Here is a 13,677-nt window from a genome sequence, read left to right as displayed (position 1 = left end):
CTGAAGATGGTCACCAGTACTCCTTCCTCACTGGCTTCTAGAAGCTTCGCTGGCATCTGCACCCTGCTTGTGTACAATATGCACAGCGGTTATGAGCTGCCACGTGGGCACTGGGAACTGAACTTGGGTCCTCTGGAAGTTGTTGGGAAGCAGATAAAAGAAAATGTCATTTTGACTTCAGATTCTATTTTACCTAAGTCCCTTTCTAGTTCCCCAAATCATACCTGTTGTCAAACCCCAATCTAAGCAACAATAGTTCCCCACAACATAATGTCTATTCTTAACAATGGAAAAAACAAATTAATTTGATTGGTTGAGCAAAAACATATTCGATTTCAGCTGACAATGACGGAACACTGGGGAGAGCCCCTAATCCCAGAGTCCTGATTGTTAAATATTATAACTATAACTTGGCCCAGAGGCCTGCAGGTTTATAAGCCCTGCCTCAGCCCCTGCTCAGGATGGTGGAAGAAACAAGGCCCTGAGTCCTTGTCTGGTAGCCCTGACAACATGGTCCGTGGCTATGCTTATGTGGTGGGACTAATAGAGATTTTGCTGTTCCTCAAGCCTGCCGGTGTTTCTCTCCCCTTTCTCATGGTGCACAATGATGTGACACAGCAGGAGAAAGAGGACCCCATTACCTTCCCCCCATTCTTTCATTTCCTTCAATCACAAAGTGGTCACCTAATTATTTACAGTCTTACTTTGTTGGATTATGTGCATTTAACTAAGCTCTTTTTGTTTTCTATCTGGAATAAGATGATCACTGACTATAACTTGCAAAATTAAGGGGTGGGGCCACAGTGCAGCTGGAGAGAGGGCTCGGCAGTTAAGAGGAGAGCACTAAGTGCTCTTGCAGAGGACCTGCGCTTGGCTCTAGCACCCATGAGGCAGCTCACAGCCATCTGTAACTCCAGTTCCAGGGCCTCCACTGTCCTCTTCCGACCTCTGCAGGTGCCAGGCATGTGTGTGGTTCACAGACAAACATGCAGCACAGGCAAACACCCAGACGCATAAATAATTTAAAAGAAGATGTTTCTTCGGAAAAACAAAACAACGCAATACTATTACTTAACCAGGATGTAAAACCACAGTTCTCATGCCAAGGGAAATGAGCTGTACCTGGGACGGTACCACACAGTCAGGAAGCTGTGCGCCATGCTTGTGCTGTCTTGGGAACTGAAGGGACTCTCCTGTCAGCTGCTCAGACCCCATCAGGAGGCGTGCTGCTGCGTCCAGGCCGAGGAGGCCAGGTGCTTGCCATAGCAGCACAGAGTCCAAGTGTCCCAGGCTGTGCGTACCTTTAAAAACTCCTTGAAGTCTGCGTCCTCATCTGTCTTCTGCTGTAGCAGGGCTGCTCCATTGAGCTGACAGCTGCAGAACCGGATGTAGGCCTGCATGTGGGACAGCTCTGCTGCCAGGATGTCCCCCATCATCTCGACTGGCATCTTCTCACCCCCTGTCTTCTTCCGTACCCGCAAGGCCCTGCAAAGAACTGACGGTCACTCCATTCTCCACAGATGTCCTTCCTTGGCAACCAAAGGGTGAGAGCTACAGAGAGCACCAGCAGTGACATCCAGTTTGTGATCTAGGGACTGTGGATGCCAGGAATGAAGGGCTGCTTGGAGGGGGCAGAGGCATGGCTTAAAGCTCTACTGGCTGAACTAATCCAGGGGAAACACTAGCGAAGAAGAGAGGGGAAGGAAATGAAGTCTACACATTTGGGCGCCTTCTAGGCCTTTAGAAGAGTACTTCATTCATCCACCTCAGTTTCTTGACAAATTGTTTTTTTCTCAATTGAATCAAAGAGAAAGAAATTCCAAAGATGGGCTGGGGAGCTATAGTGGCCAGGGGTTGGAGAGGAGGACTGGGGTGTTCAGGGTGTTTCGGGCAGGCCAGCGATGCGGCCTGGAATCCTGCTGTAGGACAGGAACTTCGACTGAGCAACTGAGCACCGTGCAGTCACCTGGCTGTGGCGCCGTCCTCCCTGTCAGTTACTCCCCTGCTGGGCAGCCTGCTCTACCTGCTTGGAGAGCAGATGCTGACACAGCTCTTCTTTATTAATCAAAGTAGCTCTGCATTGTATTTCTTTACTTCCCCAAGCATCCTGTATATAAGTTACAGGGCATTTCACCAAATGCTACTGGAGTACAAAGCCTAAGAGAGGAACAGAGTTGAAAGTCTCCAGCTGAGCAGCCCTGAGGGGCGACAGTGGCCATGTCACTTGGTGCCCACAACTCACTTCAACAGCTTCGTGTTGGACATGATGAGTTCCTTCCAGTTCACAAAGATCAAGGCCATTTCTGCCTCAGTGAGGAAGCCCGACTCAGCCATCCGTTTCTGGAAAACCTAAGTTGAAAACATAGATCTAACTTGAGTGTGGGTACACAGCCGTGCGTGCCTTCCGGCACTCAAACAGCAAGGCAGTGGCACTTCTAAGTAAGCACAGTTATGGCGGCTAGATTCTTAAAGGTTGTTATTATTATTGTGCATATGTGCGCAGGAGTGAGAGGAGACAGAAGCAAAGACAGATAAAGACAGAGAGTACAATGCAAGCCACGGTGTAGAGGACAGCTTTTGGGGCAACTCTCTCCTTCCACCTTTTTGCGGTACATGGCCTCACCAAGCAGTGCAGTGTCTAAGCAGTAGCTGGCTTACAAGCTTCTGGGCGATCTCCTGTCTTGCCACCCATCATGCCAAAGGAGATGACAGATGTGTGCCACCACATGTGGCTCTGTCACATGGACATCAGGGATCGAACTCAAGGACAGATGCTTCCCTGGGCTGAGCCATGCTGGTTCACTTTAGATTTTAAGCTGCACAGTTTCCCTACTTTCACCAGTTAAAACCCAATTGAGGCTGATTTTTAAGTGCTGAATCTCTTGGCTAGGGATGTTGTCCTACCTCCCTCCTAGGCTGCTCTGGGGACCAAGCAGATCTGGGTGTAATAGCCCTGCACAGTGGAGCCCGCAGAAAAAGGAGCAGAGAGCGCAACTGCTGCTGAACTCATCATCTCAGAGTCCTTGGGACCCCCATGTGAGCAAGAAGGCAGTGGCGCCCTCTGCCCTCCCCGGTGAGGCCCAGCAGATGAGCCCAGCAGAAGCCAGCGGCAGAGCTACTTTCCACCTGGATTCTACACGCACATGTGTGTGAAGCACACACATGTGCATACAGGATTCTCATGTAACTTCATGGGTGGCACAGGTGAGGCAACTCAGCTACTGGGATCCCTCACTGGCTGGTGAAGAAAGCATGACTAACAGAGTCATGTGACTCGGGGCTCTGCATTAAGCCTTGCGAAGGCCTCATACTGGCCAAGTGATGAAGTGCAAACCCTGGGGTTTCCAGGCCTTGAGACCCATCCCTGCCACCTCACCACCTAGGTCCCGGACATTCCAGCAGGACCTACCCCTAGGTACCCAACCGCTCCATACGCCCACACATCCACTTCCTCTCCCTGGCAAAGCAGCTCCATGGTGGTCTGACATACCTGGGAAGCCCTTCCTTGTTGGGGATGGACTTATTCTTTGGGCTTTGATCTTTAGTGTTCCTCTCTCGGTGTCCTTCAACAGGACTGTGTGTGCTCACAAACACAGGGACTCCTTGGCTATTCTGCCATAGAACATCAGCTGAAGTTTGCTGAGTTAATGTGGGCTGCAGTGTCAGCCAGAAATGCTGTGAACTGTGGCAATGTCTCAGCTCCACAGGGGTTGGAGGATGTGCCTACAGTGACCCCGCAAACATAGTCTTCCTGCTCCCAGGCTGCCACCCTGTTCTTAATTCACTGCAGAAGCCATGTGAGCAGGCCAGGGGAGGGAAGCAGAGGGAAAGATGGCTGAGTCTTTAGAAAGTTCCATGAGAAAGTCACTTTAGCACAGCGCTTTCACCCGAGTCCCTGACAGCTCTTTGCTCCTTACAACATGGGTGAGGAGGGCAGAATGGGCATTCCTGAGGTGGCAAGCTGGAGTAGGCAAGCACTCCATTTCTGCTCATATTCTGGCTGAGACTCCACAGCCATTCACAGCCCCCTTGGGCTGGGCGCAACTGGCAGCAGTGCTGACCTTCCTAGGAGGTTGGTCAGGATTCTGGACCTTTCTTCTAAGTCATCTGTCCGGGTAGAGGGAAGTGCAGACAAATGCGTCTGACCCATTCAATGCTTATTCAAAGGTTGACCAGGGCCAGGCTAAGTTTGAAGATGAAGATGGACAGACAGACAGGGTGAGGGGCTTAACTCAGTTGGTAGCATTCGTGCCTAGCAGACCTGAAGTCTGCGGTTTAGTCCCTAGCACCACATGAACTAGGTCTGAGAGCATGTGCCTGTAAGCCCAATGCCTGGAGACAGAAACAAGGGGTCAGCAGTTGAAGGTCATCTTTAGTTACGCAGCAAGTTCAAGGCCATCTTAGACTACATGAAACCCTGTCTTAAAAACAAACAAAACACCCCCCCCCCCAAGTATATCAGAGCACACAGGGGTGAGGAGGACAGGCATTCCCAGCAGAGGAGTGAGGGAAGTGGATGTGTGGAGGAACAGACATTGCCGCTGGCTGAGGGCAGGCTTCGCAGGGCAGATGCAGACAGATGCAGCCCTGCTCCACTCTGTTCTCCAGGTCACGGGGACAGAAGTGTAGAATCATAGAGTCTTCTGTGCTTTCAGACACAAGCCATTGTAAAATGTTCCTCTCGAGAGGACACTGTCATCAGCTTAGATACCACTGGCCACATGGACAGGTACAGGCAGTAAATATACAATTTGGGAAACTTTTATAATTTTCCCTTGTTTGGTTTCCTAAGCTGACACAAACATTACCTGGAGGTATCAAAGCCAATAGAAACGTCAGGTTTCCGAATGGCGGTAAATACCTAGGCAGGAATTGGAGTCAAGCCCACTTAGAGGCTTCGCACCCTCCCTATGCCCTTGTCAGACGTTCCCATCTCAACACTGAGTGGGCTCAGCTGGAGAAGAGCCCATGCTGTGACCAGGAACCTTTAGTTTCCTGCCTTACAGAGGCAGCTTTTAGGCTACAAAAGCTCTTGTCATGTCTGTGAGGCACATGGACGAAGGATAAGGCTCAACGGTAAAACAGGGTGTGGTTTCATACCCAGCACCACAAAACAAAAGAAGTTGGCTCCCATTGCTCCCAAGTGAGAGGGGCAGAGATGGCCACCCTCCCTCTCCCGTAGGAGACAGTCAGCAACAGCTCTCACCTCAATGACCAACTGCAGGTCATCCATGTACCGCTCCTCCGTCTCAATCAGCTCGTGAATGTAGCCCTGTCGCTTCCTCTCCATGGGCTGCATTGTGTCCAGGGCCTGGAGATCGGCACACCCTGAAGAGAGATGGTTGTGGAACTTAAAATGACACCAGTCACCTCATAGAAAGTGCACATTTCTCAGTAGGTGTGCTGGGTCGACAGATGCTGCTCTCAAAGGACGTTTCCAAGAGTGTCAGGCTGGAGGGACAGCTCCGGCTGTAGGAACTCTAGGCTCGGTGCTCCTACAGGTGAATTTCGCACATCTCTGAAGGTACAGCACGGTCCTGTCTTCTGAGCAACAAGGAACTGAACATTCTAGAAATGGCTTCACAGAGACCGGAGTTCCAGCATCTCACAGCTTTTGAACATGATTGAAATGGTTCATTAAATCAGTACTTGAGACTAATGTTTTCTAAACTACAGGTCACGAGTCATCGCTGGGTCACTGTCAGATTAGGCCCGGCACATACACAAGAAACACGGTCTCCGGTGCTCACAGTGCTGTGTGTACTGTGAAGTGCTGTAGCTGTGTATTTACTTAGCTACACGAAGGGTTGACACTCGCTTTGAATTACTGTTAAGAAAATGACAGCAATAGAAAGGTCTGAGAACATGTCTCCAAGTTTCCCTAGGAGAGTTCTGAGGATAGAAAATCTAAAGTTCCCAGGACCCAGCAACTCCCAACAAGCCCACTCAAAGAAAGCCTGTGGGATTGGACACCCACAGGATCCAGACACAGCCACTCGGAGGAGGCACACACAGCTCACAGAAGGATGAAAGGTCTTCACGGTGTAGCCCTTCACAGGCACGTCAGTCTGACGTCACAGCTCAAGGTTTGCCCGGGAACAGCAGTCCTGGGAACCACCCTGGGAAGCCCCTCTTCAGGCAAAAAGCAGCAGGCAGGTACTGCAAACCCAAATTTGCAGGAGGCTGTGTGATTGGATGGGGGCAGTTAACAGTTCAAACCAACGTAGAACTTACTCACACTAATTGATTCTGGCTGTTTTCAGGAGGCCCTGTGTTCAATCAACTTATGATGATTATTATTTTAATCTTCTAATTATTTATGTGATGTACCCAGTGAGGTCAGAGAGGTATAATTCGGTCCCTGGAACTTGAATCACAGGTAGCTGTGAGCTGCCTAACGTGGATGCTGGGGTTCACACTGAGTCCTGCTGTCAGAACCCACTGTCTTAGCCACTGAGCCACCTTCCCAGCCTGATCAGCAGCTAAGCCACACCAGTGACAGCTGAAGCTGATTCTTAGCCATCATTCCGGGTTCTGATGACTGCTGTTGGGTAGCACTGAGGCTAACTTCTCAGTCGTTCTGGTGACTACTATTCAGGGATAACTTTCAGTTTGTGCTTATATGCTCAAATAAACGACACTCACTTGAATCGGTCTAAGGGATTTCCCACTAGATGGTAAGAAGGAAGCTGCCACAGGAGGCAGCAGGCAGAGTGTTTCCATAATGAAAAGTAATTATTGTACACTAATAACAAATAAGTACAATTTTAAAAATCACAGGGGAAAAAAAACTGGGGTTAGTGAGATAGCTCAGCAGGTAAAGGTGCTTGCTGACGACGAGCTCAGTGCCCCAGAGTTTGATCTCTTGGATTCCCATGGTAGAAAGAGAAAGCCACAAGTTGTCCTCTGACCCACACACAGACACACACAGACACACACAGACACACACACACACACACACAGAAACACACAGACACATACATAGACATACATAGACACACCCAGACACCTAGACACACACAGACACACACACAGGCACACAGACATACATACACACACACAGACACATAGACACACACACACACACAGAAACACACAGACACACACAGACACACAGACATACATACACACACAGACACATAGACACACACACACACACACAGAAACACACAGACACACACACACAGACACACACACAGACACACACACAGACACACAGACATACATAGACACACACATAGACACATAGACACACACAGACACAGACACACACACATACACACACACACACACACACAGACACACAGACACACGGACACACACACATACATAGACACACACACACAGACATAGACACACACACACACATACACAGACACACACAGACACACACACACAGACACATAGACACACACACATACACAGACACACACAGACACACACACACAGACACATAGACACACACACATACACAGACACACACAGACACACACACACAGACACATGCACAAATACATCCTTTGTTTGGTTTGTTTTTTCAAAAGCTAAGCTAGAAGAAGACAATGAAGTGTGGATGGTCACTACCCTGAGGTAACAGGGAGCTGCCCCTAGCACAGGTCTCAGGAAGGAAGACAGCAGGAAGGATGCAGAGCTCCTCACAGGGCTGCCCTTGGTGTGCAAGAGGCAAACACCTTAGGACCTGAACTCAAGGCCCTGTGTATTCTAGGCTAGTACTCTACCACTGAGCTGTGTTCTCACCCTCTTTTGAATTAAAAAACATGCATTTGTAGGCTGGGTATGGTGGTGCATGCTTTTAACCCCAGCATTTAGGAGGCAAAGGCAGTCAGATCTCTAAGTTTTCAGTCAACCTGGTCTTCACAGTGACCAGAATAGCCAGGGCTACACAGTCACTGTCTTAACAAAGACAACTCTCTCTCTCTCTCTCTCTCTCTCTCTCTCTCTCTCTCTCTCTCTCTCTCTCTGTGTGTGTGTGTGTGGGTATACATTTGGGCTAACATGCAGTTTAATGAGGAGAGTTTTTCTAATTCAGCAGGCATGGATGAAGGTCTGTTAAAAAATACTGAATTCAGTATGTGACATGGGTGCTAGGCAGCCAGAGCTCGCACACCCTGCTCAGCTGACAGCTAGTGAACCGTGCTACTCACAGCATCGTGAGAGACATGGCCATGTGCCTGCTGGAATTGATTAGAACCTTCGCTGAGATTACAGCAGCTCTTAAAAAAAGAAATCTAATTTTATGTGTACCCAGGTGCTTTGCCTGCATGTCTGTACACCAGGTGAGCGCCTGGAACTCACAAAACCGGAAGACGGCATCGGTTCCCCTGGAGCTGCATTACAGTTGGCCGTAAGTGTTCTGGAAGAGCGGCCAGTGATCTTAACAACCCAGCCACCTCCAGCTCCTCACCCTGTGTTCATGACCTCAGCGTTCGTTCATGTCCCTTGTTTGGGACTTTTGAAACATCCGTCTCTATTGTTGTTTAGTTCTTTTCTTTAAAAATCTTTCTCTCTCTCTGTTTTGTTTCTGATACAGGGTTTCTCTGTGTATAGTGTCTCTGGTTGCCCTGGAATTTGCTCAGTAGACCAGGCTGGCCTTGAACTCAGAGATCCTTCTGCCTCTGCCTCCAGTGTGCTGGGACTAGAGGCAAGTGCTACCACCTCCAGCCTTAAGCAATGCTCAATCACACTGTAAATTTATTTAGTGTGTGTGTGTGTGTGTGTGTGTGTGTGTGTGTGTGTGTGTGTGTGTGTGTATGCATGTGTCGTGGCATGAAAGTGGAGGTCAGAGCCCAACTTTCAGGAGTCAGTTCTTCCTTCTGCCATATGGGTGGTGGGGACTGAGCTCAGGCTTGGTTTGGTGGCAGGCACCTTGACCAGCTGAGCCACCTCACCAGCCCTTAGTATTTTTCTTTATATTCATTTATGTTTAGAGGTAGATGTACTCATGGCTGTTTTTATGTCATTCAAGTGAATATATAGTCATTAAAATGAGTCTGCATGATTTGTGGTGCTAGGCCTCTGATGCAGAACGTACACACTAGAATAGTGCCCCACCCCTGAGCCACACCCGAACCTCCAAGTGTTTCCTGCAGCATGGCGCTGTGCCTCACAGTGTTGGGAATTGGTTCTAATGCCTTGTCTTATTTTGGCTTCCAAAAGCTGAGCTTCCAGACCCGAGGACCCCTGCCCCGCTGGCTTTGATTGGTAATAAAGAATTTCTGTACAGCCAATGGCCGGGCAGGGAGACAGGGGCAAGGGATGGGGGAGAAAAGAGGAAGAGGAGCAAAGAGAACAGACTTAAAGGCCTGTGACGTGTAAGATTCCAGGAAAGTGGCCCCCGACTGGGTCAGGGGTAGCAGAGATGAAATATGGATTTAGTAAATATTAATTCAAGAATCCTGGATTAGCCCAGGGAGGTTTAAAAGTATCCAGTCACTGAGCTAGTCTAGGCATAGAAAAATTAGCTGGTATGTGTGTGTGCCTGCCTGTCTGCATCTTTCTTTGAGAATCCAGAAAGCTCCTGGGTGGGTGCAGTGCATGTGTAACTCCCTAAGAGCCAGAGCGGAGCGCCTCATTCTCTACCACACCATTGCGCTCATATTGCACTCTCCATGAGTTTCCTTATGATACTCCCACCGGCCTATTGGAAGGACAGCTTAGAGCCTCAAGTAATGTCCATGCACAGCTGAGACGCACATGACATCTTCGTCAGCATGCATGTGTGGTCAACTTGTCGCTGTACCACATGACCCTTTGCATCTCATTCCAATGGCCCTTAAATGTCTATCCTTGGTTCAGGTTCCAAACCTTCCCTTCAGGGATTCTTACCGATGACATCAGGGGGAATATAGGGCAATGTCCCTTAGACCTTCTGCCCTTTACCACTCATTTCCTTTCTGGTCGGGGCTCTAGACTCCTGTTTCTTTCCACAGCCAGAACCCTTAACTGGTCTTCTCTTCCCCCCCCATATTCAGTTATCAGAGTCATTTTTAGGTCATAAGCAGAGTTAGATGTCCTTCCTATTCATTAGTCAAGACAAGCACAGCAGCACGTATCCTCCAGCCCCATTTCTGCTCCACTATCCCTCTTTTTCGTGTCATTGCAAAAGTCACAGGCAGGTCTGCCCTTGTGACTCCACAGCTGACACCGCTCTCAGGAGGGTGAGAGGGGCCAGCACTGCTGGGCTCAGAGCCCTCTTCTAGCTCACAGTCTCCTCTCCCTGCCCCTCACTGGTACCTGGGAAGTGCCGCCCCTTCAGTCTTCATGTGTCCCTCCTCAGCTTCCGCTGCTCCTGCTCCCCTTCCTGGGGCCTCCTTCTGAGTGTGTCCCTCTGCCTGCTGCCAAGCTCTCTGCTTCTCCCAAACCAGCAATGCCAAAATAGGATACGGCATTCCTGCCCTGTAAGGGCACAGGAATCTGGCCACACCGTGGGGGTAGCTTTATTCCTGCTCTTCATGGGCACAGTGCACACTAGGCTGTTGGACTCTGAGAAGCCCTGCCCTGCAGATATGTGCAATGCGAGGCACCCAGAGTTGCCAAAATGTACCCGACCAGAGAGGGAAGAAGAGAGATCTTTGGATGAACTGAGGACTTGGGTTTTCAAGGAGTGAATATACACACTTTGTCTTCCAATGTAACCTGCCCAATAAAGATGGGCTGCAGATGTAAACGGCAGACTGGGTTTTGGAGAGATATTTAAATATAAAATGTAAACTATTCTATCAATATTGGCCAGATGCCGTAGAATTTAACTCTGATTCCAACACTCTGGAGACTGAGGCAGGAGGGTCTGGAGTTAGAGGACAGCCTGGGGTACACAGTAAGCCTCTAAACAACCTAGCCAAACGTCCAGCCTACTGACCAACCAAACTTGTTGTAAATTGGAATGATATTTTGGATACACTGGATTAAACACTATTGGAATTTTACATATTATTTTTACTTAAAAACGTGACTCCAGCATTTTTAAATTTCATATGAAGCTTTGCTAATTACTCACTTATTCCTGCTCCACAGTTCTAGCCAGCCCTGTATTACTTCTGTTCCTTTCCTCACAACATGTTAAATGGCTTCCATTGATTTCAGAATGAAGGTCTAACTCAGCAGCATGGCTCCAGGGTCTCCATGGTGCAGCTCCAGCCTCCGCCTCCCAGCCTCCGCCTCCCAGCCTCCGCTTCCCAGCCTCCGCCTCCCAGCCTCCGCTTCCCAGTCTCTGCCTCCCAGCCTCTGCCTCCCAGCCTCCGCCTCCCAGCCTCTGCTTCCCAGTCTCTGCCTCCCAGCCTCTGCTTCCCAGCCTCTGTATTGACTGCTCTGCCCATTTCTCCAACCTATACCTCAATCCCTGGCACAAGGCTCAGTTCTTAAACATAGCACGCACTCTTCCCACAGCTCTACTGAGGTCGCCTTCCTTCCTCATTCACAATCTGGCTCCCACACAGAGACTCCTTCGTGGTGATGCTTGAGGACAAAAGCCTTTCCCTTCCTTGGCCCACTGATACCAGCCTTGCTTTTCTGTGGCTTTTGTTACTGGTTTGCGTCTGTAATGAGTGGTAGCTGTGGGTGGTAGCATATGCTCTGCCATGGAGTTACAGGGTTAGTCCCTGAGTCTGTATTTTAATGTTGTATAAATTAGCTCTTGTTACAGGATATTTGATCACACTGTGGACCCTGAGATCGTGTTATTTGCTGAAGGAAAAAAAAGCTGTTTCTAGTTGTGCTGTGGCTCAGCCTTAGAACACACTGTTAATCATCTGGCTGGAGTGTAGACCATTCTTAGGACACACCTTTAATCCCAAACAATGAAGGTAAAATTTGTAGAAGGAAGCACCATGTTTGAAAATGATGTCTAATTGAGTAATGGACAAAGTGATGAATCAGAGAAAGATTTGACAGAATAGGATACACCCAACTCTCTTGAGAAGAGAGGGGGAAGGGAAGCTACTTAAAAGAGCAGTGCAGAGAGAGAAAGAGAAAGGGGGGAGGGGCACTTCTACCGGGAGAGTTTCACAGAGACACCTTCCTGGCTTCGAGCTGGGTTGTTCAGAGGTAGAGCCTGTAGGCTGCTCTTTCTGTGCTCTCCCTGTAGCTGGCTACTGCCTGGGTCTGGCAGGGGACTGAAGGTGACAGGGTATAATTCTTTCTACTGGAAAGAGTGACTAAGAAACCTCTTTGTCCTGCTGGGGAAAGAGTGGGAACATTGGGATGGAGCATCAGCAAAACTTGTATTTTAAGAATTATAGAACTGAGTATTTAACACAAAAAAAATGGCCCCTGTCTGGTAAAAACTTGAGGGGATGCTCAGCCAAAGAAAGTATCTAACCTGTGAGGAGGAGCATTCTCACCACCAGGAAGCCAAGTCCACTAAAGAGGAGCTAGTTCATACCAACACACACACACACACACACACACACACACACACACACACACACACACACACACAGCTGCACACACACATCTACACAGACACCATACATAATGAAAGAAGACATCTCAAAAAATGAGGTGGAGAGCAGTAGAAGACCTTTGACCTCTGGCTCCGCACTGAGGTGCATGTGGACCCAGATGTATACACATATTAACCCACACATACACAAAAATTACCTATGTTTGAAAAAGAGAAGATGCAAATAGTAGATGTTGTCATGGGGACCACATTAATGAATAAAATACCAAATTAAACACATTTAAGAATTATTAAATGTGAGATGTAAACAGAGTGTTTAGAACGTAGCTTAGAAAGAAAAACAGAAAACATAAACTTATGTCAAAACCAGCACACATTGCACGGGACACAGAGGGACAAGGACAGCACACACTGCACGGGACACAGAGGGACAAGGACAGCACACACTGCATGGGACACAGAGGGACAAGGACAGCACACACTGCACAGGACACAGAGGGACAAGGACAGCACACACTGCATGGGACACAGAGAGACAAGGATACACTGCATGGGACACAGAGGGACAAGGACAGCACACACTGCATGGGACACAGAGTGACAAGGACAACACACACTGCAGGGGACACAGAGGGACAAGGACAGCACATACTGCACAGGACACAGTGACAAGGAAAGCACACACTGCACAGGACATAGTGACAAGGACAGCATACACTGCATGGGACACAGAGGGACAAGGACAGCACACACTGCAGGGGACACAGAGGGACAAGGACAGCACACACTGCATGGGACACAGAGAGACAAGGACACACACACTGCAGGGGACACAGAGCAACATGGACAGCACACACTGTAGTGGTTGAGGCAGGGAGAACAAGAGTTGGCAGGCAGTGTTGAGATGACAAGGTTTTTGTCATGGGCGGCATCATTAATGTCTACAGGGTCCTCACCAGGACACACAGGGTGTGGCAGCTCATGACTGTGATCCAGCATTCAGAAGACTTGGGCAGGGACGCTGAGATGAACTGGGGGACAACCCGGTCTACATAGTGAGTTTTAGGCTAGTGTTAAACTATAAAACTATATCCTGAAAAACTAGAGTCAATGAAATAAACCAATAAAATAAAATAAAACAAATGCCAAAGGATCTGCATGAGATGTTGTGGCCATCACCTGGGAGAGACGACGATACTGAGCTTATCGGAAACCAACAGAAAAGCTTCAAAGTGTAACATAAACAGTTGGAATAT

General features: G+C 48.8%; 1 protein-coding gene across 12 annotated transcripts in view; it reads right to left on the bottom strand.

The window, feature by feature from the left end:
• The window catches only part of Itsn2 (intersectin 2), a 251,290-nt gene that overhangs the window by 8,522 nt on the left and 229,091 nt on the right, over positions 1 to 13,677 (bottom strand). For all 12 annotated transcript variants that reach the window (XM_087553096.1, XM_087553100.1, XM_087553103.1 and 9 more), the window contains 3 exons: positions 5,207 to 5,328; positions 2,243 to 2,349; positions 1,302 to 1,485 (listed from right to left, as the gene is read on the bottom strand). In XM_087553096.1, the coding sequence (XP_087409222.1) occupies positions 1,302 to 1,485; positions 2,243 to 2,349; positions 5,207 to 5,328 (413 nt within the window). The remainder of the gene's footprint in view (positions 1 to 1,301; positions 1,486 to 2,242; positions 2,350 to 5,206; positions 5,329 to 13,677) is intronic.

This window comes from Rattus norvegicus, chromosome 6 (assembly GCF_021556685.1).
Source record: "Rattus norvegicus strain SHRSP/BbbUtx chromosome 6, alternate assembly SHRSP_T2T, whole genome shotgun sequence".
Taxonomy (NCBI): Eukaryota; Metazoa; Chordata; class Mammalia; order Rodentia; family Muridae; genus Rattus; species Rattus norvegicus.
The sequence above is the reverse complement of the archived record's forward strand: the minus strand, read 5'-3'. Positions and strand labels throughout refer to the sequence as shown.